At 40.3% G+C, this 26,566-nt stretch overlaps 1 protein-coding gene across 3 annotated transcripts in view; it reads left to right on the top strand.

The window, feature by feature from the left end:
* Reck (Reversion-inducing-cysteine-rich protein with kazal motifs) overlaps positions 1-26,566 on the top strand; it is a 165,829-nt gene that overhangs the window by 72,493 nt on the left and 66,770 nt on the right. For all 3 annotated transcript variants that reach the window (XM_071686912.1, XM_071686913.1, XM_071686911.1), the window contains 4 exons: positions 4,931-4,967; positions 7,087-7,250; positions 19,834-20,023; positions 26,399-26,529. In XM_071686912.1, coding sequence (XP_071543013.1) covers positions 4,931-4,967; positions 7,087-7,250; positions 19,834-20,023; positions 26,399-26,529 — 522 coding nt within the window. The remainder of the gene's footprint in view (positions 1-4,930; positions 4,968-7,086; positions 7,251-19,833; positions 20,024-26,398; positions 26,530-26,566) is intronic.

Genomic DNA, 26,566 nt, shown 5'->3' with positions numbered 1-26,566 from the left:
GGTTATACACTTCAACTTGCCAGGTTATACATACCAACTTGCCAGGTTATACACCTCAACTTGCCAGGTTATACATACCAACTTGCCAGGTTATACATACCAACTTGCCAGGTTATACATACCAACTTGCCAGGTTATATGTACCTGAAGCAAACGTATAATGGTTATATATACTACAAAGAAGATTCTGTATCTCTCTCCTGCCAACAGTGGTGGTCACAGTTCTCTCCTGCCAGCAGTGGTGGTCACAGTTCTCTCTTGCCAACAGTGGTGGTCACAGTTCTCTCTGCCAGCAGTGGTGGTCACAGTTCTCTCTTGCCAGCAGTGGTGGTCACAGTTCTCTCTGCCAGCAGTGGTGGTCACAGTTCTCTCTTGCCAACAGTGGTGGTCACAGTTCTCTCTGCCAACAGTGGTGGTCACAGTTCTCTCCTGCCAGCAGTGGTGGTCACAGTTCTCTCTTGCCAGCAGTGGTGGTCACAGTTCTCTCCTGCCAACAGTGGTGGTCACAGCTTTCTCCTGCCAACAGTGGTGGTCACAGTTCTCTCCTGCCAACAGTGGTGGTCACAGTTCTCTCTTGCCAGCAGTGGTGGTCACAGTTCTCTCTTGCCAACAGTGGTGGTCACAGTTCTCTCTTGCCAGCAGTGGTGGTCACAGTTCTCTCCTGCCAACAGTGGTGGTCACAGTTCTCTCCTGCCAACAGTGGTGGTCACAGTTCTCTCCTGCCAACAGTGGTGGTAGGGTGTATGGAGATGGGCGAGTGTTGGTGACCAATACTCAGGTGAGTGTTGGTATGTGATCAGTAAAGTTGTTACCTGATAACCAGGGAGGAAGACGTGTTGCTTAATGAGGCAGTTGTCCACGTCACCAAACTACTGCACGTGACCTTGTCCAGCCCAGATCACCCGGGGGGAGACTGCTGCCTTATCGTACATGTGGCAACATGGGCACCAGTGCCCTATATGTGTTTATAGTGCGGGGCAAAAACATGACGACCCCCACCCTTCATCTGGCCCCTCCACCATCACCTCACGACCCCCACCACCAGCACTAGACACCCCGACCCTCATCTGGCCCCTCCACCATCACCTCACGACCCCCACCACCAGCACTAGACACTCCGACCCTCATCTGGCCCCTCCACCACCACCTCACGACCCCCACCACCACCTCACGACCCCCACCACCAGCACTAGACACTCCGACCCTCATCTGGCCCCTCCACCATCACCTCACGACCCCCACCATCACCTCACGACCCCCACCACCAGCACTAGACACTCCGACCCTCATCTGGCCCCTCCACCATCACCTCACGACCCCCACCCTTCATCTGGCCCCTCCACCACCATCACACGACCCCCACCACCAGCACACGACCCCCACCACCAGCACTAGACACCCCGACCCTCATCTGGCCCCTCCACCATCACCTCACGACCCCCACCACCAGCACTAGACACTCCGACCCTCATCTGGCCCCTCCACCATCACCTCACGACCCCCACCACCAGCACTAGACACTCCGACCCTCATCTGGCCCCTCCACCATCACCTCACGACCCCCACCACCACCTCACGACCCCCACCACCAGCACTAGACACTCCGACCCTCATCTGGCCCCTCCACCATCACCTCACGACCCCCACCACCAGCACTAGACACTCCGACCCTCATCTGGCCCCTCCACCATCACCTCACGACCCCCACCACCACCTCACGACCCCCACCACCAGCACTAGACACTCCGACCCTCATCTGGCCCCTCCACCATCACCTCACGACCCCCACCACCAGCACTAGACACTCCGACCCTCATCTGGCCCCTCCACCATCACCTCACGACCCCCACCCTTCATCTGGCCCCTCCACCACCATCACACGACCCCCACCACCAGCACACGACCCCCACCACCAGTACACGACCCCCAGCACCATCACACGACCCCCACCACCAGCACACGACCCCCACCACCAGCACACGACCCCCACCACCATCACACGACCCCCACCACCATCACACGACCCCCACCACCAGCACACGACCCCCACCACCAGCACTAGACACCCCGACCATCATCTGGCCCCTCCACCACCACCTCACGACCCCCACAACCAGCACGCGACCCCCGCCACCAGCACTAGACACCCCGACCCTCATCTGGCCCCTCCACCATCACCTCACGACCCCCACCACCAGCACTAGACACTCCGACCCTCATCTGGCCCCTCCACCATCACCTCACGACCCCCGCCACCAGCACTAGACACCCCGACCCTCATCTGGCCCCTCCACCATCACCTCACGACCCCCACCACCAGTACTAGACACCCCGACCCTCATCTGGCCCCTCCACCATCACCTCACGACCCCCGCCACCAGCACTAGACACCCCGACCCTCATCTGGCCCCTCCACCATCACCTCACGACCCCCACCACCAGCACTAGACACCCCGACCCTCATCTGGCCCCTCCACCATCACCTCACGACCCCCACCACCAGCACTAGACACCCCCGACCCTCATCTGGCCCCTCCACCATCACCTCACGACCCCCACCACCAGCACTAGACACCCCGACCCTCATCTGGCCCCTCCACCATCACCTCACGACCCCCACCACCAGCACTAGACACCCGACCCTCATCTGGCCCCTCCACCATCACCTCACGACCCCCACCACCAGCACTAGACACCCCGACCCTCATCTGGCCCCTCCACCATCACCTCACGACCCCCATCACCACCTCACGACCCCCGCCACCAGCACTAGACACCCCGACCCTCATCTGGCCCCTCCACCACCACCTCACGACCCCCACCACCAGCACTAGACACTCCGACCCCCATCTGGCCCCCTCACCATCACCTCACGACCCCCACCACCACCTCACGACCCCCACCACCAGCACTAGACACCCCGACCCTCATCTGGCCCCTCCACCATCACCTCACGACCCCCACCACCACCTCACGACCCCCACCACCAGCACACGACCCCCGCCACCAGCACTAGAAACCCCGACCCTCATCTGGCCCCTCCACCATCACCTCACGACCCCCACCACCAGTACTAGACACTCCGACCCTCATCTGGCCCCTCCACCATCACCTCACGACAGGGAAGGTATACACCATCATAATAGTAATGATATTTGTGAATATCTATACAAACAGGAGAGTTGTGTCGTAGGCACAATTTGTGAACAGTTTTCAGTTTACATAACAATTGTATAAGAGGACTAACACCAGACTCGAACACCACCATCCGGTAACAACTGTTTACCAATGGCGTCTTAGCAACGTCTCTGTATATCGACTGACTGTTCTACGTCTTCTATCTCATTGTTGTATCTCCCCTGATGATGTGATCATTACACGAACGTGTACAAAGGAAATTATCGTGTTTCATTTTCCTCGTGGTTTTAAGCATATTCTAGATCACGCGTACATTTACATATACATGTGTGTGTGTGTGTGTGTGTGTGTGTGTGTGTGTGTGTGTGTGTGTGTACAAGTAGGAAGACCGGGAAGTGATTGGTTCTCAGTGAATGTCGATTTGCGGCAGAGGTGCGTGATGTCTCCATGGTTGTTTAATTTGTTTATGGATGGGGTTGTTAGGGAGGTGAATGCAAAAGTTTTGGAGAGATAGGCAAGTATGAAGTCTGTTGTGGATGAGAGAGCTTGGGAAGTGAGTCAGTTGTTGTTCGCTGATGATACAGCGCTGGTGGCTGATTCATGTGAGAAACTGCAGAAGTTGGTGACTTCAGTTTGGTAAAGTGTGTGAAAGAAGAAAGCTGAGAGTAAATGTGAATAAGAGCAAGGTCATTAGGTACAGTAGGGTTGAGGGATAAGTCAATTGGGAGGTGAGTTTGAATGGAGAAAAACTGGAGGAAGTGAAGTGTTTTAGATATCTGGGAGTGGATCTGGCAGCGGATGGAACCATGGAAGCGCAAGTGAGTCACACGGTGGGGGAGGGGGCGAAGGTTCAGGGTATGTTTGAAGGAATAGTGGTTCCAGCAGTGTTATATGGTTGCGCTATACATAGGGTTGTGCGCAGGAGGGTGAATGTATTGAAAATAAGATGTTTGAGGACAATATGTGGTGTGAGGTGGTTTGATCGAGTAAGTAATGAAAGGGTAAGAGAGATGTGTGGTAATAAAAAGAGTGTGGTTGAGAGAGCAGAAGAGGATGTATTGAAATGGTTTGGTCACATGGAGAGAATGAGTGAGGAAAGTTTGACCAAGAGGATATATGTGTCAGAGGTGGAGGGAACGAGGAGAAGTGGGAGACCAAATTGGAGGTGGAAGGATGGAGTGAAAAAGATTTTGAGTGATCGGGGCCTGAACATACAGGAGGGTGAAAGGCGTGCAAGGAATAGAGTGAATTGGTACGATGTGGAATACCGGGGTCGACGTGCTGTCAATGGATTGAACCAGGGCATGTGAAACGTCTGGGGCAAACCATGGAAAGTTTTGTGGGGCCTGGATGTGGAAAGGGAGCTGTGGTCTCTGTGCATTACACATGACAACTAGAGACTGTGAACGAATGTGGCCTTTGTTGTTTTTTCCTGGCGCTACCTCGCGCACATGCGGGGAGAGGGGGTTGTCATTTCATGTGTGGTGGGGTGGCGACGGGAATTAATGAAGGCGGAATGTATGAATATGTACATGTGTATATATGTATACGTCTGTGTATGTATATGTATGTATACGTTGAAATGTATAGGTATGTATTTGTGCGTACAGCCCAAACGCTTCTCTTTTCTCTTTCACTAACAATCTTACTTCTTCATTCCACCACTCACTACCCTTTCTAATCTGCCCACCTCCCACCTGTCTCATGCCACATACATGTATCAGGATAATCATAAGCTGATTATAGAATTGTGATTGTTGTGATTTTAAAGGTTGTGTTGTATGTGTTACAGGAGCAGTACTGGACCTGCCTGAACCAGACCCTTGCAGGTGAGTGACCTGGTTAACGTCAGCGTCAGGTCAGTGACCTGGTTAACGTCAGCATCAGGTCAGTGACCTGGTTAACGTCAACATCAGGTCAGTGACCTGGTTAACGTCAGCATTAGGTCTGCTTAACGTCAGCATCAGGTCAGTGACCTGGTTAACGTCAGCATTAGGTCTGCTTAACGTCAGCATCAGGTCAGTGACCTGGTTAACGTCAGCATTAGGTCTGGTTAACGTCAACATCAGGACAGAGACCTGGTTAACGTCAGCATTAGGTCTGGTTAACGTCAGCATCAGGACAGAGACCTGGTTAACCTCAGCATTAGGTCTGGTTAACGTCAGCATCAGGACAGAGACCTGGTTAACGTCAGCATTAGGTCTGCTTAACGTCAGCATCAGGTCAGTGACCTGGTTAACGTCAGCATTAGGTCTGGTTAACGTCAACATCAGGACAGAGACCTGGTTAACGTCAGCATTAGGTCTGGTTAACGTCAGCATCAGGACAGAGACCTGGTTAACGTCAGCATTAGGTCTGGTTAACGTCAGCATCAGGTCAGTGACCTGGTTAACATCAGCATTAGGTCTGGTTAACGTCAGCATTAGGACAGAGACCTGGTTAACGTCAGCATTAGGTCTGCTTAACGTCAGCATCAGGTCAGTGACCTGGTTAACGTCAGCATTAGGTCTGGTTAACGTCAACATCAGGACAGAGACCTGGTTAACGTCAGCATTAGGTCTGGTTAACGTCAGCATCAGGACAGAGACCTGGTTAACCTCAGCATTAGGTCTGGTTAACGTCAGCATCAGGACAGAGACCTGGTTAACGTCAGCATTAGGTCTACTTAACGTCAGCATCAGGTCAGTGACCTGGTTAACGTCAGCATTAGGTCTGGTTAACGTCAACATCAGGACAGAGACCTGGTTAACGTCAGCATTAGGTCTGGTTAACGTCAGCATCAGGTCAGTGACCTGGTTAACATCAGTATGAGGTCAGTGACCTGGTGTATTGTGTTGCAGAAGTGGCCAGCAAGGTAACACTTTGTTGTATTGTGTTGCAGAAGTGCCCAGCAAGGTAACACTGTGTTATGTTGTGTTGCATGAGTGGCTAGCAAGGTAACACCGTGTTGTGTTGTTTTTGTTGTGTTGTGTTGCAGGAGTGGCCAGCCAGGTAAAACTGTGTTGTGTTGTATTGTGTTTCAGGAGTGGCTAGCAAGGTAACACTCTATTGTGTTGTGTTGCAGGAGTGGTCAGCAAGGTAACTATGTGTTGTGTTGTCTTGTGTTGCAAGAGTGACTATGTGTTGTGTTGTATTGTGTTGTGTTGTAGGAGTGACCAACAAGGTAGTATCGTGTTGTGTTGCTGGAGTGGCCATCAAGGCAACACTATGTTGGGTTGTGTTGTGTTGTGTTGTTTTGAGTTGCAGGAGTGGCCATCAAGACACCACTGTGTTGTGTTGTGTTATGTTGCAGGAGTGGCCACCAAGGTGAAACTGTGTTGTGTTGTGTTGCATGAGTGGCCATCAAGGCAACACTGTGTTGCGTTGTGTTGCAGGAATGGCCGGTAAGGTAACAATGTGTTGTGTTGTGTTGCAGGAATGGCCGGTAAGGTAACAATGTGTTGTGTTGTGTTGCAGGAATAGCCGGTAAGGTAACAATGTGTTGTGTTGTGTTGCAGGAATGGCCGGTAAGGTAACAATGTGTTGTGTTGTGTTGCAGGAATGGCCGGTAAGGTAACAATGTGTTGTGTTGTGTTGCAGGAATGGCCGGTAAGGTAACAATGTGTTGTGTTGTGTTGCAGGAATGGCCGGTAAGGTAACAATGTGTTGTGTTGTGTTGCAGGAATGGCCGGTAAGGTAACAATGTGTTGTGTTGTGTTGCAGGAATGGCCGGTAAGGTAACAATGTGTTGTGTTGTGTTGCAGGAATGGCCGGTAAGGTAACAATGTGTTGTGTTGTGTTGCAGGAATGGCCGGTAAGGTAACAATGTGTTGTGTTGTGTTGCAGGAATGGCCGGTAAGGTAACAATGTGTTGTGTTGTGTTGCAGGAATGGCCGGTAAGGTAACAATGTGTTGTGTTGTGTTGCAGGAATGGCCGGTAAGGTAACAATGTGTTGTGTTGTGTTGCAGGGGTGGCTGAAGGAGCAGGGTGGTGGGGCCGCCCCTGCTGCAGGCTGGCTGTGGCACCGGCCTGCCAGGTGGCCTGCCTCAGGGCCAGGCAGGCCCCTCAGCTCACGCCGGCCTGCAGGGCGTCACATGAGATGGACTTCTTCCAGTGTGTTCGCCGCACTGAGGTAGGTCGGTCTCTCTCTCTCTCTCTCTCTCTCTCTCTCTCTCTCTCTCTCTCTCTCTCTCTCTCTCTCTCTCTCTCCTCTCTCTCTCTCTCTCCATGTGTTGCAGCAGCAGCGTTGTGAAGGTACAAGTGTTGTGAGAAAGTATCATACCTTTCATAAGTTGTGATGACAACCATTCATCATAGTGGCAGGTCAATATCATGTCAACACTACATTGGTCATGTCTTCAAATTGTCATGCAACCAATTGTTTACCTCACGCGATTATAACCACACTCATACATCCCTTACTGTAACATTAGATACATTCCTTACTGTAACATTAGATACATTCCTTACTGTAACATTAGATACATTCCTTACTGTAACATTAGATACATTCCTTACTGTAACATTAGATACATTCCTTACTGTAACATTAGATACATTCCTTACTGTAACATTAGATACATTCCTTACTGTAACATTAGATACATTCCTTACTGTAACATTAGATACATTCCTTACTGTAACATTAGATACATTCCTTACTGTAACATTAGATACATTCCTTACTGTAACATTAGATACATTCCTTACTGTAACATTAGATACATCCTTACTGTAACATTAGATACATCCCTTACTGTAACATTAGATACATTCCTTACTGTAACATTAGATACATTCCTTACTGTAACATTAGATACACTCCTTACTGTAACATTAGATACATTCCTTACTGTAACATTAGATACATTCCTTACTGTAACATTAGATACATTCCTTACTGTAACATTAGATACATTCCTTACTGTAACATTAGATACATTCCTTACTGTAACATTAGATACATTCCTTACTGTAACATTAGATACATTCCTTACTGTAACATTAGATACATTCCTTACTGTAACATTAGATACATTCCTTACTGTAACATTAGATACATTCCTTACTGTAACATTAGATACATTCCTTACTGTAACATTAGATACATTCCTTACTGTAACATTAGATACATTCCTTACTGTAACATTAGATACATTCCTTACTGTAACATTAGATACATTCCTTACTGTAACATTAGATACATTCCTTACTGTAACATTAGATACATTCCTTACTGTAACATTAGATACATTCCTTACTGTAACATTAGATACATTCCTTACTGTAACATTAGATACATTCCTTACTGTAACATTAGATACATTCCTTACTGTAACATTAGATACATTCCTTACTGTAACATTAGATACATTCCTTACTGTAACATTAGATACATTCCTTACTGTAACATTAGATACATTCCTTACTGTAACATTAGATACATTCCTTACTGTAACATTAGATACATTCCTTACTGTAACATTAGATACATTCCTTACTGTAACATTAGATACATTCCTTACTGTAACATTAGATACATTCCTTACTGTAACATTAGATACATTCCTTACTGTAACATTAGATACATTCCTTACTGTAACATTAGATACATTCCTTACTGTAACATTAGATACATTCCTTACTGTAACATTAGATACATTCCTTACTGTAACATTAGATACATCCTTACTGTAACATTAGATACATTCCTTACTGTAACATTAGATACATTCCTTACTGTAACATTAGATACATTCCTTACTGTAACATTAGATACATTCCTTACTGTAACATTAGATACATTCCTTACTGTAACATTAGATACATTCCTTACTGTAACATTAGATACATTCCTTACTGTAACATTAGATACATTCCTTACTGTAACATTAGATACATTCCTTACTGTAACATTAGATACATTCCTTACTGTAACATTAGATACATTCCTTACTGTAACATTAGATACATTCCTTACTGTAACATTAGATACATTCCTTACTGTAACATTAGATACATTCCTTACTGTAACATTAGATACATTCCTTACTGTAACATTAGATACATTCCTTACTGTAACATTAGATACATTCCTTACTGTAACATTAGATACATTCCTTACTGTAACATTAGATACATTCCTTACTGTAACATTAGATACATTCCTTACTGTAACATTAGATACATTCCTTACTGTAACATTAGATACATTCCTTACTGTAACATTAGATACATTCCTTACTGTAACATTAGATACATTCCTTACTGTAACATTAGATACATTCCTTACTGTAACATTAGATACATTCCTTACTGTAACATTAGATACATTCCTTACTGTAACATTAGATACATTCCTTACTGTAACATTAGATACATTCCTTACTGTAACATTAGATACATTCCTTACTGTAACATTAGATACATTCCTTACTGTAACATTAGATACATTCCTTACTGTAACATTAGATACATTCCTTACTGTAACATTAGATACATTCCTTACTGTAACATTAGATACATTCCTTACTGTAACATTAGATACATTCCTTACTGTAACATTAGATACATTCCTTACTGTAACATTAGATACATTCCTTACTGTAACATTAGATACATTCCTTACTGTAACATTAGATACATTCCTTACTGTAACATTAGATACATTCCTTACTGTAACATTAGATACATTCCTTACTGTAACATTAGATACATTCCTTACTGTAACATTAGATACATTCCTTACTGTAACATTAGATACATTCCTTACTGTAACATTAGATACATTCCTTACTGTAACATTAGATACATTCCTTACTGTAACATTAGATACATTCCTTACTGTAACATTAGATACATTCCTTACTGTAACATTAGATACATTCCTTACTGTAACATTAGATACATTCCTTACTGTAACATTAGATACATTCCTTACTGTAACATTAGATACATTCCTTACTGTAACATTAGATACATTCCTTACTGTAACATTAGATACATTCCTTACTGTAACATTAGATACATTCCTTACTGTAACATTAGATACATTCCTTACTGTAACATTAGATACATTCCTTACTGTAACATTAGATACATTCCTTACTGTAACATTAGATACATTCCTTACTGTAACATTAGATACATTCTTACTGTAACATTAGATACATTCCTTACTGTAACATTAGATACATTCCTTACTGTAACATTAGATACATTCCTTACTGTAACATTAGATACATTCCTTACTGTAACATTAGATACATTCCTTACTGTAACATTAGATACATCCTTACTGTAACATTAGATACATTCCTTACTGTAACATTAGATACATTCCTTACTGTAACATTAGATACATTCCTTACTGTAACATTAGATACATTCCTTACTGTAACATTAGATACATTCCTTACTGTAACATTAGATACATTCCTTACTGTAACATTAGATACATTCCTTACTGTAACATTAGATACATTCCTTACTGTAACATTAGATACATTCCTTACTGTAACATTAGATACATTCCTTACTGTAACATTAGATACATTCCTTACTGTAACATTAGATACATTCCTTACTGTAACATTAGATACATTCCTTACTGTAACATTAGATACATTCCTTACTGTAACATTAGATACATTCCTTACTGTAACATTAGATACATTCCTTACTGTAACATTAGATACATTCCTTACTGTAACATTAGATACATTCCTTACTGTAACATTAGATACATTCCTTACTGTAACATTAGATACATTCCTTACTGTAACATTAGATACATTCCTTACTGTAACATTAGATACATTCCTTACTGTAACATTAGATACATTCCTTACTGTAACATTAGATACATTCCTTACTGTAACATTAGATACATTCCTTACTGTAACATTAGATACATTCCTTACTGTAACATTAGATACATTCCTTACTGTAACATTAGATACATTCCTTACTGTAACATTAGATACATTCCTTACTGTAACATTAGATACATTCCTTACTGTAACATTAGATACATTCCTTACTGTAACATTAGATACATTCCTTACTGTAACATTAGATACATTCCTTACTGTAACATTAGATACATTCCTTACTGTAACATTAGATACATTCCTTACTGTAACATTAGATACATTCCTTACTGTAACATTAGATACATTCCTTACTGTAACATTAGATACATTCCTTACTGTAACATTAGATACATTCCTTACTGTAACATTAGATACATTCCTTACTGTAACATTAGATACATTCCTTACTGTAACATTAGATACATTCCTTACTGTAACATTAGATACATTCCTTACTGTAACATTAGATACATTCCTTACTGTAACATTAGATACATTCCTTACTGTAACATTAGATACATTCCTTACTGTAACATTAGATACATTCCTTACTGTAACATTAGATACATTCCTTACTGTAACATTAGATACATTCCTTACTGTAACATTAGATACATTCCTTACTGTAACATTAGATACATTCCTTACTGTAACATTAGATACATTCCTTACTGTAACATTAGATACATTCCTTACTGTAACATTAGATACATTCCTTACTGTAACATTAGATACATTCCTTACTGTAACATTAGATACATTCCTTACTGTAACATTAGATACATTCCTTACTGTAACATTAGATACATTCCTTACTGTAACATTAGATACATTCCTTACTGTAACATTAGATACATTCCTTACTGTAACATTAGATACATTCCTTACTGTAACATTAGATACATTCCTTACTGTAACATTAGATACATTCCTTACTGTAACATTAGATACATTCCTTACTGTAACATTAGATACATTCCTTACTGTAACATTAGATACATTCCTTACTGTAACATTAGATACATTCCTTACTGTAACATTAGATACATTCCTTACTGTAACATTAGATACATTCCTTACTGTAACATTAGATACATTCCTTACTGTAACATTAGATACATTCCTTACTGTAACATTAGATACATTCCTTACTGTAACATTAGATACATTCCTTACTGTAACATTAGATACATTCCTTACTGTAACATTAGATACATTCCTTACTGTAACATTAGATACATTCCTTACTGTAACATTAGATACATTCCTTACTGTAACATTAGATACATTCCTTACTGTAACATTAGATACATTCCTTACTGTAACATTAGATACATTCCTTACTGTAACATTAGATACATTCCTTACTGTAACATTAGATACATTCCTTACTGTAACATTAGATACATTCCTTACTGTAACATTAGATACATCCCTTACTGTAACATTAGATACACTCCTTACTGTAACATTAGATACATTCCTTACTGTAACATTAGATACATTCCTTACTGTAACATTAGATACATTCCTTACTGTAACATTAGATACATTCCTTACTGTAACATTAGATACATTCCTTACTGTAACATTAGATACATTCCTTACTGTAACATTAGATACATTCCTTACTGTAACATTAGATACATCCCTTACTGTAACATTAGATACATTCCTTACTGTAACATTAGATACATCCTTACTGTAACATTAGATACATTCCTTACTGTAACATTAGATACATTCCTTACTGTAACATTAGATACATCCCTTACTGTAACATTAGATACATTCCTTACTGTAACATTAGATACATTCCTTACTGTAACATTAGATACATTCCTTACTGTAACATTAGATACATTCCTTACTGTAACATTAGATACATTCCTTACTGTAACATTAGATACATTCCTTACTGTAACATTAGATACATTCCTTACTGTAACATTAGATACATTCCTTACTGTAACATTAGATACATTCCTTACTGTAACATTAGATACATTCCTTACTGTAACATTAGATACATCCCTTACTGTAACATTAGATACATTCCTTACTGTAACATTAGATACATTCCTTACTGTAACATTAGATACATTCCTTACTGTAACATTAGATACATTCCTTACTGTAACATTAGATACATTCCTTACTGTAACATTAGATACATTCCTTACTGTAACATTAGATACATTCCTTACTGTAACATTAGATACATTCCTTACTGTAACATTAGATACATTCCTTACTGTAACATTAGATACATTCCTTACTGTAACATTAGATACATTCCTTACTGTAACATTAGATACATTCCTTACTGTAACATTAGATACATTCCTTACTGTAACATTAGATACATTCCTTACTGTAACATTAGATACATTCCTTACTGTAACATTAGATACATTCCTTACTGTAACATTAGATACATTCCTTACTGTAACATTAGATACATTCCTTACTGTAACATTAGATACATTCCTTACTGTAACATTAGATACATTCCTTACTGTAACATTAGATACATTCCTTACTGTAACATTAGATACATTCCTTACTGTAACATTAGATACATTCCTTACTGTAACATTAGATACATTCCTTACTGTAACATTAGATACATTCCTTACTGTAACATTAGATACATTCCTTACTGTAACATTAGATACATTCCTTACTGTAACATTAGATACACTCCTTACTGTAACATTAGATACATTCCTTACTGTAACATTAGATACATTCCTTACTGTAACATTAGATACATTCCTTACTGTAACATTAGATACATCCCTTACTGTAACATTAGATACATTCCTTACTGTAACATTAGATACATTCCTTACTGTAACATTAGATACATTCCTTACTGTAACATTAGATACATTCCTTACTGTAACATTAGATACATTCCTTACTGTAACATTAGTTACATTCCTTACTGTAACATTAGATACATTCCTTACTGTAACATTAGATACATTCCTTACTGTAACATTAGATACATTCCTTACTGTAACATTAGATACATTCCTTACTGTAACATTAGATACATTCCTTACTGTAACATTAGATACATTCCTTACTGTAACATTAGATACATTCCTTACTGTAACATTAGATACATTCCTTACTGTAACATTAGATACATTCCTTACTGTAACATTAGATACATTCCTTACTGTAACATTAGATACATTCCTTACTGTAACATTAGATACATTCCTTACTGTAACATTAGATACATTCCTTACTGTAACATTAGATACATTCTTACTGTAACATTAGATACATTCCTTACTGTAACATTAGATACATTCCTTACTGTAACATTAGATACATTCCTTACTGTAACATTAGATACATTCCTTACTGTAACATTAGATACATTCCTTACTGTAACATTAGATACATCCCTTACTGTAACATTAGTTACATCCCTTACTGTAACATTAGATACATCCCTTACTGTAACATTAGATACATTCCTTACTGTAACATTAGATACATTCCTTACTGTAACATTAGATACATTCCTTACTGTAACATTAGATACATTCCTTACTGTAACATTAGATACACTCCTTACTGTAACATTAGATACACTCCTTATTGTAACATTAGATACATTCCTTACTGTAACATTAGATACATTCCTTACTGTAACATTAGATACATTCCTTACTGTAACATTAGATACATTCCTTACTGTAACATTAGATACATTCCTTACTGTAACATTAGATACATTCCTTACTGTAACATTAGATACATTCCTTACTGTAACATTAGATACATTCCTTACTGTAACATTAGATACATTCCTTACTGTAACATTAGATACATTCCTTGCTGTAACATTAGATAGATTCCGTTCTGTAACATACAGATGCCTACATGTAATATTAGATAGATCAACAGGAATCCAACATTCTTTCACGGTCAGTGTGATGTGCAGGACTGGAGTGACACTGTCAGTGTTACCAAACTGAAGTGTTCAGGACTGGAGTGACACTGTCAGTGTTACCAAACTGAAGTGTTCAGGACTGGAGTGACACTGTCAGTGTTACCAAACTGAAGTGTTCAGGACTGGAGTGACACTGTCAGTGTTACCAAACTGAAGTGTTCAGGACTGGAGTGACACTGTCAGTGTTACCAAACTGAAGTGTTCAGGACTGGAGTGACACTGTCAGTGTTACCAAACTGAAGTGTTCAGGACTGGAGTGACACTGTCAGTGTTACCAAACTGAAGTTTTCAGGACTGGAGTGACACTGTCAGTGTTACCAAACTGAAGTGTTCAGGACTGGAGTGACACTGTCAGTGTTACCAAACTGAAGTGTTCAGGACTGGAGTGACACTGTCAGTGTTACCAAACTGAAGTGTTCAGGACTGGAGTGACACTGTCAGTGTTACCAAACTGAAGTGTTCAGGACTGGAGTGACACTGTCAGTGTTACCAAACCTGGAGATATATGACGAGAGTGACACAGTCAGTGTAGAGTCTTCATGCAGAATATGATAAGTTTGGTGTAGAGTCTTCATTGATGTAGAGTCTTCATACAGCATATGGAAAATTTGCTGTAGAGTCTTCATACAAAGTACGATAAGTTTGGTGTAGAGTTTTCATACAGAATATGATGGGTTTGGTGGTGAGTCTTCAAGCAGAGTGTGATACGTTTGCTGTAGAGTCTTCATACAGATTGTGGTAAGTTTTGTGTAGAGTCTTCATACGGAATTTAAGTTTGCTGTAGTCTTCATACAGAGCACGATAAGTATGGTGTAGAGTTTTCATACAGAGTATGATAAGTTTGGTCTTGAGACTTGATACAGAGTATAAATACTTGATGCGGATTATAATAAGTTTGGTGTAGAGTCTTCATACAGAGTATGTTAAGTTTCTTGTATATTCTTCATACAGAGTATGATAAGTTTGGTATAAGACTGTCTTACGGAGTATGATAAGTTTGGTCTGGAGACTTGATAGAGTATAATATGTTTGGTGTAAAGGCTTCGTACAAAGTATGATAAGTTTGTTCTGGAGACTTGATACAGAGCATGATAAGTTTGGTGTACATACTTAATACAGAGTATAAGTTTGGTGTAGATAATTAGTATAGCATAATAAGTTTGTAGATAGTCAATAGAGCATAATAATTTGGTGCAGGTAATCTATAGAGCATAATAAGTTTCGTGTAGATATTTAATGTAGAGTTAATAAGTTTAGTGTAGATATCTATTATAGAGTTAATAAGTTTGGTGTAGATACTTAATACAGAGTATAAGTTTGTAGATATTTGATACAGAGTATAATAGGTTTGTGGTAGATAATCAATAGAGATTATAAGTTTGGTGTAGATAGTTAATACAGATCATAAGTTTGGAGTAGATATTTAATATAGAGTAAAATAAGTTTGGTGTAGATATACTTAATACAGAGCATGATAAGTTTGGTGTAGATATACTTAATACAGAGCATAATAAGTTTGGTGTAGATATACTTAATACAGAGCATAATAAGTTTGATGTAGATATACTTAATACAGAGCATAATAAGTTTGGTGTAGATATACTTAATACAGAGCATAATAAGTTTGGTGTAGATATACTTCATACAGAGCATAATAAGTTTGGTGTAGATATACTTAATACAGAGCATAATAAGTTTGGTGTAGATATACTTAATACAGAGCATGATAAGTTTGGTGTAGATATACTTAATACAGAGCATAATAAGTTTGGTGTAGATATACTTAATACAGAGCATGATAAGTTTGGTGTAGATATACTTAATACAGAGCATAATAAGTTTGGTGTAGATATACTTAATACAGAGCATAATAAGTTTGGTGTAGATATACTTAATACAGAGCATAATAAGTTTGGTGTAGATATACTTCATACAGAGCATAATAAGTTTGGTGTAGATATACTTCATACAGAGCATAATAAGTTTGGTGTAGATATACTTAATACAGAGCATAATAAGTTTGGTGTAGATATACTTAATACAGAGCATAATAAGTTTGGTGTAGATATACTTAATACAGAGCATAATAAGTTTGGTGTAGATATACTTAATACAGAGCATAATAAGTTTGGTGTAGATATACTTAATACAGAGCATAATAAGTTTGGTGTAGATATACTTAATACAGAGCATAATAAGTTTGGTGTAGATATACTTAATACAGAGCATAATAAGTTTGGTGTAGATATACTTAATACAGAGCATGATAAGTTTGGTGTAGATATACTTAATACAGAGCATAATAAGTTTGGTGTAGATATACTTAATACAGAGCATAATAAGTTTGGTGTAGATATACTTAATACAGAGCATAATAAGTTTGGTGTAGATATACTTCATACAGAGCATAATAAGTTTGGTGTAGATATACTTCATACAGAGCATAATAAGTTTGGTGTAGATATACTTAATACAGAGCATAATAAGTTTGGTGTAGATATACTTAATACAGAGCATAATAAGTTTGGTGTAGATATACTTAATACAGAGCATAATAAGTTTGGTGTAGATATACTTAATACAGAGCATAATAAGTTTGGTGTAGATATACTTAATACAGAGCATAATAAGTTTGGTGTAGATATACTTAATACAGAGCATAATAAGTTTGGTGTAGATATACTTAATACAGAGCATGATAAGTTTGGTGTAGATATACTTAATACAGAGCATAATAAGTTTGGTGTAGATATACTTAATACAGAGCATAATAAGTTTGGTGTAGATATACTTAATACAGAGCATAATAAGTTTGGTGTAGATATACTTAATACAGAGCATAATAAGTTTGGTGTAGATATACTTAATACAGAGCATGATAAGTTTGGTGTAGATATACTTAATACAGAGCATAATAAGTTTGGTGTAGATATACTTAATACAGAGCATAATAAGTTTGGTGTAGATATACATAATAAGTTTGGTGTAGATATACTTAATACAGAGCATAATAAGTTTGGTGTAGATATACTTAATACAGAGCATAATAAGTTTGGTGTAGATATACTTAATACAGAGCATAATAAGTTTGGTGTAGATATACTTAATACAGAGCATAATAAGTTTGGTGTAGATATACTTAATACAGAGCATAATAAGTTTGGTGTAGATATACTTAATACAGAGCATAATAAGTTTGGTGTAGATATACTTAATACAGAGCATAATAAGTTTGGTGTAGATATACTTAATACAGAGCATAAATAAGTTTTGGTGTAGATATACTTAATACAGAGCATAATAAGTTTGGTGTAGATATACTTAATACAGAGCATAATAAGTTTGGTGTAGATATACTTAATACAGAGCATAATAAGTTTGGTGTAGATATACTTAATACAGAGCATGATAAGTTTGGTGTAGATATACTTAATACAGAGCATAATAAGTTTGGTGTAGATATACTTAATACAGAGCATAATAAGTTTGGTGTAGACATTCAATACAAAGTATGATAAGGGTTTGAACGTAAATCATATGTTACGGGTCCTGATGGTCGACTGAAAATGTGTATTGTGTTAATGTAGCAAAACAAAGTTGAGGGTTAACATTTGTGTTAATGTAGCAAGACAAAGTTGAGGGTTAACATTTGTGTTAATGTAGCAAGACAAAGTTGAGGGTTAACATTTGTGTTGTTTTAATGTAGCAAGACAAAGTTGAGGGTTAACATTTGTGTTGTTTTAATGTAGCAAGACAAAGTTGAGGGTTAACATTTGTGTTGTTTTAATGTAGCAAGACAAAGTTGAGGGTTAACATTTGTGTTGTTTTAATGTAGCAAGAGAAAGTTGAGGGTTAACATTTGTGTTAATGTAGCAAGACAAAGTTGAGGGTTAACATTTGTGTTAATGTAGCAAGACAAAGTTGAGGGTTAACATTTGTGTTAATGTAGCAAGACAAAGTTGAGGGTTAACATTTGTGTTGTGTTAATGTAGCAAGACAAAGTTGAGGGTTAACATTTGTGTTGTTTTAATGTAGCAAGACAAAGTTGAGGGTTAACATTTGTGTTAATGTAGCAAGACAAAGTTGAGGGTTAACATTTGTGTTAATGTAGCAAGACAAAGTTGAGGGTTAACATTTGTGTTAATGTAGCAAGACAAAGTTGAGGGTTAACATTTGTGTTGTGTTAATGTAGCAAGACAAAGTTGAGGGTTAACATTTGTGTTGTTTTAATGTAGCAAGACAAAGTTGAGGGTTAACATTTGTGTTAATGTAGCAAGACAAAGTTGAGGGTTAACATTTGTGTTAATGTAGCAAGACAAAGTTGAGGGTTAACATTTGTGTTAATGTAGCAAGACAAAGTTGAGGGTTAACATTTGTGTTGTGTTAATGTAGCAAGACAAAGTTGAGGGTTAACATTTGTGTTGTGTTAATGTAGCAAGACAAAGTTGTAGGTTGAGGAGAGAGAGCGAGGGTTGTGTTGTCACTACAGTAATACAGTAAACACGTACTACCAGGTTTCCTGTTATGATCTTGGAGTTTGATCGCTGATCTTTTAACTTCAATATTGATGTTATTCTTGCTCACATTGACATAGGTTTGTTAAGTACAGAGAACTGTCGTTACCGTTGTTAATTATTGGTGTAACGATCATTGTGAGCAACGATAGTTAGTCCTCAGTGTGGACAAGTTCCTTGCCTGCCCAGAGAGAAAGTGAAGATCACTGCAAATAATGAAAGACATAAAACGACATTATTATGTACAGGTGACGGGCCAGACCTGGACGACAACTGTATACACATAATAACGTTATATTGTGACGGTGAAGTGACCAATCACAGAGAGAGAGTAACTGTGTTGTCATACAGGAGGGCGCGGGTTGTTGTGCGCGTACTCAGTCATACCGCTGCCGCACCTCCTGTGAGGCAGTCTTCGCCGCCCGCACGCCCTCCAGGCACCTGCGACACCAGCTGACCAAGGACTGCCGCGCCCACGCCCACGTCACCCACTGTGCCCACGCCCTCACCAGGACAACACCGTCACACCGACCTGAGAGAAGTGAGTATATACCTGAACCATCGGGTCATGACTACCACAACCCTGGGGTCACGTGTCACCCAGGTCACAATGATCAGGCTCACACATGTTCATGACGTCACCTTAGGTAACCTGTTGATGACGTCACCTTAGGTAACATGTTGATGACGTCACCTTAGGTAACATGTTGATGACGTCACCTTAGGTAACCTGTTGATGACGTCACCTTAGGTAACCTGTTGATGACGTCACCTTAGGTAACCTGTTGATGACGTCACCTTAGGTAACCTGTTGATGACGTCACCTTAGGTAACCTGTTGATGACGTCACCTTAGGTAACATGTTGATGACGTCACCTTAGGTAACCTGTTGATGACGTCACCTTAGGTAACATGTTGATGACGTCACCTTAGGTAACCTGTTGATGACGTCACCTTAGGTAACCTGTTGATGACGTCACCTTAGGTAACCTGTTGATGACGTCACCTTAGGTAACCTGTTGATGACGTCACCTTAGGTAACCTGTTGATGACGTCACCTTAGGTAACATGTTGATGACGTCACCTTAGGTAACCTGTTGATGACGTCACCTTAGGTAACATGTTGATGACGTCACCTTAGGTAACCTGTTGATGACGTCACCTTAGGTAACATGTTGATGACGTCACCTTAGGTAACCTGTTGATGACGTCACCTTAGGTAACATGTTGATGACGTCACCTTAGGTAACATGTTGATGACGTCACCTTAGGTAACCTGTTGATGACGTCACCTTAGGTAACCTGTTGATGACGTCACCTTAGGTAACCTGTTGATGACGTCACCTTAGGTAACCTGTTGATGACGTCACCTTAGGTAACATGTTGATGACGTCACCTTAGGTAACATGTTGATTACGTCACCTTAGGTAACATGTTGATGACGTCACCTTAGGTAACATGTTGATGACGTCACCTTAGGTAACATGTTGATGACGTCACCTTAGGTAACCAAACGTTACTCAGTCATGATATACACTTCATCAGAGTATACCACTATACCATTATACTAACGTTATACCACTATACCATTATACTAACGTTATACCACTATACCATTATACTAACGTTATACCACTATACCATTATACTAACGTTATACCACTATATCATTATACTAACGTTATACCACTATACCAATATACTAACGTTATACCACTATATCATTATACTAACGTTATACCACTATACCATTATACTAACGTTATACCACTATACCATTATACTAACGTTATACCACTATACCATTATACTAACGTTATACCACTATACCATTATACTAACGTTATACCACTATACCATTATACTAACGTTATACCACTATACCATTATACTAACGTTATACCACTATACCATTATACTAACGTTATACCACTATACCATTATACTAACGTTATACCACTATACCATTATACTAACGTTATACCACTATACCATTATACTAACGTTATACCACTATACCATTATACTAACGTTATACCACTATACCATTATACTAACGTTATACCACTATACCATTATACTAACGTTATACCACTGTACCATTATACTAACGTTATACCACTTACCATTATACTAACGTTATACCACTACACCATTATACTAACGTTATACCACTATACCATTATACTAACGTTATACCACTATACCATTATACTAACGTTATACCACTATACCATTATACTAACGTTATACCACTATACCATTATACTAACGTTATACCACTATACCATTATACTAACGTTATACCACTATACCATTATACTAACGTTATACCACTATACCATTTTACTAACGTTATACCACTATACCATTATACTAACGTTATACCACTATACCATTATACTAACGTTATACCACTATACCATTATACTAACGTTATACCACTATACCATTATACTAACGTTATACCACTATACCATTATACTAACGTTATACCACTATACATTATACTAACGTTATACCACTATACCATTATACTAACGTTATACCACTATACCATTATACTAACGTTATACCACTATACCATTATACTAACGTTATACCACTATACCATTATACTAACGTTATACCACTATACCATTATACTAACGTTATACCACTATACCATTATACTAACGTTATACCACTATACCATTATACTAACGTTATACCACTATACCATTATACTAACGTTATACCACTATACCATTATACTAACGTTATACCACTATACCATTATACTAACGTTATACCACTATACCATTATACTAACGTTATACCACTATACCATTATACTAACGTTATACCACTATACCATTATACTAACGTTATACCACTATACCATTATACTAACGTTATACCACTATACCATTATACTAACGTTATACCACTATACCATTATACTAACGTTATACCACTATACCATTATACTAACGTTATACCACTATACCATTATACTAACGTTATACCACTATACCATTATACTAACGTTATACCACTATACCATTATACTAACGTTATACCACTATACCATTATACTAACGTTATACCACTATACCATTATACTAACGTTATACCACTATACCATTATACTAACGTTATACCACTATACCATTATACTAACGTTATACCACTATACCATTATACTAACGTTATACCACTATACCATTATACTAACGTTATACCACTATACCATTATACTAACGTTATACCACTATACCATTATCATAATGTTATACTTATTGATGACACATTACGTGTTGGTGACACACTACGTGTTGGTGTCACACTACGTGTTGGTGTCACACTACGTGTTGGTGACGCACTACGTGTTGGTGACATACTAGGTGTTGATGACACACTACGTGTTGGTGACACACTACGTGTTGGTGTCACACTACGTGTTGGTGACACACTACGTGTTGGTGACATACTAGGTGTTGATGACACATTACGTGTTGGTGACACACTACGTGTTGGTGATACACTACGAGTTGATGTCACACTACGTGTTGATGACACACTACGTGTTGGTGACATGCTAGGTGTGTTGATGACACACTACGTGTTGGTGACACACTACGTGTTGGTGACACACTACGTGTTGGTGACATGCTAGGTGTGTTGATGACACACTACGTGTTGGTGACACACTACGTGTTGGTGACACACTACGTGTTGGTGTCACACTACGTGTTGATGACACACTACGTGTTGGTGACATACTAGGTGTTGATGACACACTACGTGTTGATGACACACTACGTGTTGGTGACACACTACGTGTTGATGACACAATACGTGTTGGTGACATACTAGGTGTTGATGACACTACGTGTTGATGTCACACTACGTGTTGATGACACACTACGTGTTGGTGACATACTAGGTGTTGATGACACACTACGTGTTGGTGTCACTCTACGTGTTGATGACACACTACGTGTTGGTGACATACTAGGTGTTGATGACACACTACGTGTTGGTGACACACTACGTGTTGATGACATACTAGGTGTTGATGACACAATACGTGTTGGTGAAACACTACGTGTTGGTGACACACTACGTGTTAGTTACACACTACGTGTTGGTGACACACTACGTGTTGATGACACACTACGTGTTGATGACACAATACGTGTTGATGACACACTACGTGTTGATGACACACTACGTGTTGGTGACACACTACGTGTTAGTTACACACTACGTGTTGGTAACACACTACGTCTTGATGACACACTACGTGTTGGTGACACACTACGTGTTGGTGACACACTACGTGTTAGTTACACACTACGTGTTGGTGACACACTACGTGTTGATGACACACTACGTGTTGGTGACACACTGTGTGTTAGTGACACACTACGTGTTGATGACACACTACATGTTGATGACACACTACGTGTTGGTGACACACTACGTGTTAGTGACACACTACGTGTTGGTGACACACTACGTGTTAGTGACACACTACGTGTTGGTGACACAGTGTGTGTTAGTGACACACTATGTGTTGATGACACAACTACGGGTTGGTGACGCACTAAGTGTTGGTGTCACACTACGTGTTGGTGACATACTAGATGTTGATGACACACTACGTGTTAGTGACACACTACTTGTTGGTGACACACTACGTGTTGATGACGTACTACGTGGTGGTGACGCACTACGTGTTGGTGACACACTACGTGTTGGTGACGCTCTACGTGTTGGTGACGCTCTACCTGTTGGTGACATACTACGTGTTGGTGACACACCACGTGCTGGTGACGCTCTAGGTGTTGGTGACACGTGTTAGTGACACACTACGTGTTGATGACACACTACGTGTTGATGACACACTACGTGTTAGTGACGCTCTACGTGTTGGTATTACACTACGTGTTGGTGACACACTACGTGTTGGTGGCACATTATGTGGTAGTGACACACTACGTGGTAGTGACACACTACGTGGTAGTGACACACTACGTGGTGGTGACACACTACGTGGTAGTGACACACTACGTGGTAGTGACACACCACGTGGTAGTGACACACTACGTGTTAGTGACACACTACGTGGTGGTGACACACTACGTGGTAGTGATACACTACGTGGTGGTGACACACTACGTGATGGTGACACACTACGTGTTGGTGACGCTCTACGTGTTGGTGACACACTACGTGTTGGTGACAAGCTACGTGTTGGTGACACACTACGTGGTAGTGACACACGACGTGGTAGTGACACAACGTGGTGGTGACAAACTACGTGGTAGTGACACACTACGTGGTAGTGACACACTACGTGTTGGTGACACACTACGTAGTAGTGACACACTACATGGTACTGACACACTACGTGGTGGTGACACACTACGTGGTAGTGACACACTACGTGGTGGTGACACACTACGTGGTAGTGCCACACTACGTGGTAGTGACACACTACGTGTTGGTGACACACTACGTGGTAGTGACACACTACGTGGTAGCGACACACTACGTGGTGGTGACATACTACGTGGTGGTGACACACTACGTGTTGGTAACACACTACGTGTTGGTGACACACTACGTGGTAGTGACACACTACGTGTTGGTGACACACTACGTGGTGATGACACACTACGTGTTGGTGACACACTACGTGGTAGTGACACACTACGTGGTGGTGACACACTACGTGGTAGTGACACACTACGTTGTAGTGACACACTACGTGTTGGTGACACACTACGTGGTAGTGACCCACTACGTGGTAGTGACACACTACGTGGTGGTGACACACTACGTGGTAGTGACACACTACGTGGTAGTGACACACTACGTGTTGGTGACACACTACGTGGTAGTGACACAGTACGTGGTAGTGACACACTACGTGGTAGTGACACACTACGTGTTGGTGACACACTACGTGGTGGTGACACTACGTGGTGGTGACACACTACGTGGTGGTGACACACTACGTGGTAGTGACACACTACGTGGTGGTGACACACTACGTGGTAGTGACACACTACGTTGTAGTGACACACTACGTGTTGATGACACACTACGTGGCAGTGACACACTACGTTTTGGTGACACACTACGTGGTAGTGACACACTACGTGGTGGTGACACCCTACGTGGTAGTGACACACGACGTGGTAGTGACACACTACGTGGTGGTGACACAGCACGTGGTAGTGACACACTACGTGGTAGTGACACACTACGTGTTGATGACACACTATGTGTTAGTGACACACTACGTGGTAGTGACACACTACGTGGTAATGACACACTACGTGGTAGTGACACACCACGTGTTGATGACACACTACGTGGTAGTGACACACTACGTGTTGATGACACACTACGTGTTGGTGACACTACGTGGTAGTGACACACTACGGATTGGTGACACACCTACGTGTAGTGGACACACTACGTGGTGGTGACACACTACGTGGTAGTGACACACTACGTGGTGGTGACACACTACGTGGTAGTGACACACTACGTGGTGGTGACACACTACGTGGTAGTGACACACTACGTGGTAGTGACACACTACGTGGTAGTGACACACTACGTGGTGGTGACACACTACGTTTGGTGACACACTACGTGGTGGTGACACACTACGTGGTGGTGACACACTACGTGGTAGTGACACACTACGTGGTAGTGACACAGTACGTGTTGATGACACACTACGTGGTAGTGACACACTATGTGGTAGTGACACACTACGTGGTAGTGACACACTACGTGGTGGTGACACACTACGTGGTAGTGACACACTATGTGGTAGTGACACACTACGTGTTGATGACACACTACGTTGTAGTGACACACTATGTGGTAGTGACTGTATCTTCTCGGGCAGACCTCCACTGCTGTGCAAGGTCAGATGAGGCGTCCTGCAGGTCAGTGTGCAGAGATGTGTTGACCTCGGAGGCGGCGCAACAAGACATCCTGGACCAGCTGGAAGCCTCATGCGGCACCGTCGACCTAACTGTGAGTATGACACATCACTCTGTCGCACATATACACC

The sequence above is a fragment of the Panulirus ornatus genome, chromosome 43 (assembly GCF_036320965.1).
Source record: "Panulirus ornatus isolate Po-2019 chromosome 43, ASM3632096v1, whole genome shotgun sequence".
NCBI lineage: Eukaryota > Metazoa > Arthropoda > Malacostraca > Decapoda > Palinuridae > Panulirus > Panulirus ornatus.
This window is presented reverse-complemented; position numbering and strand designations above follow the sequence as displayed.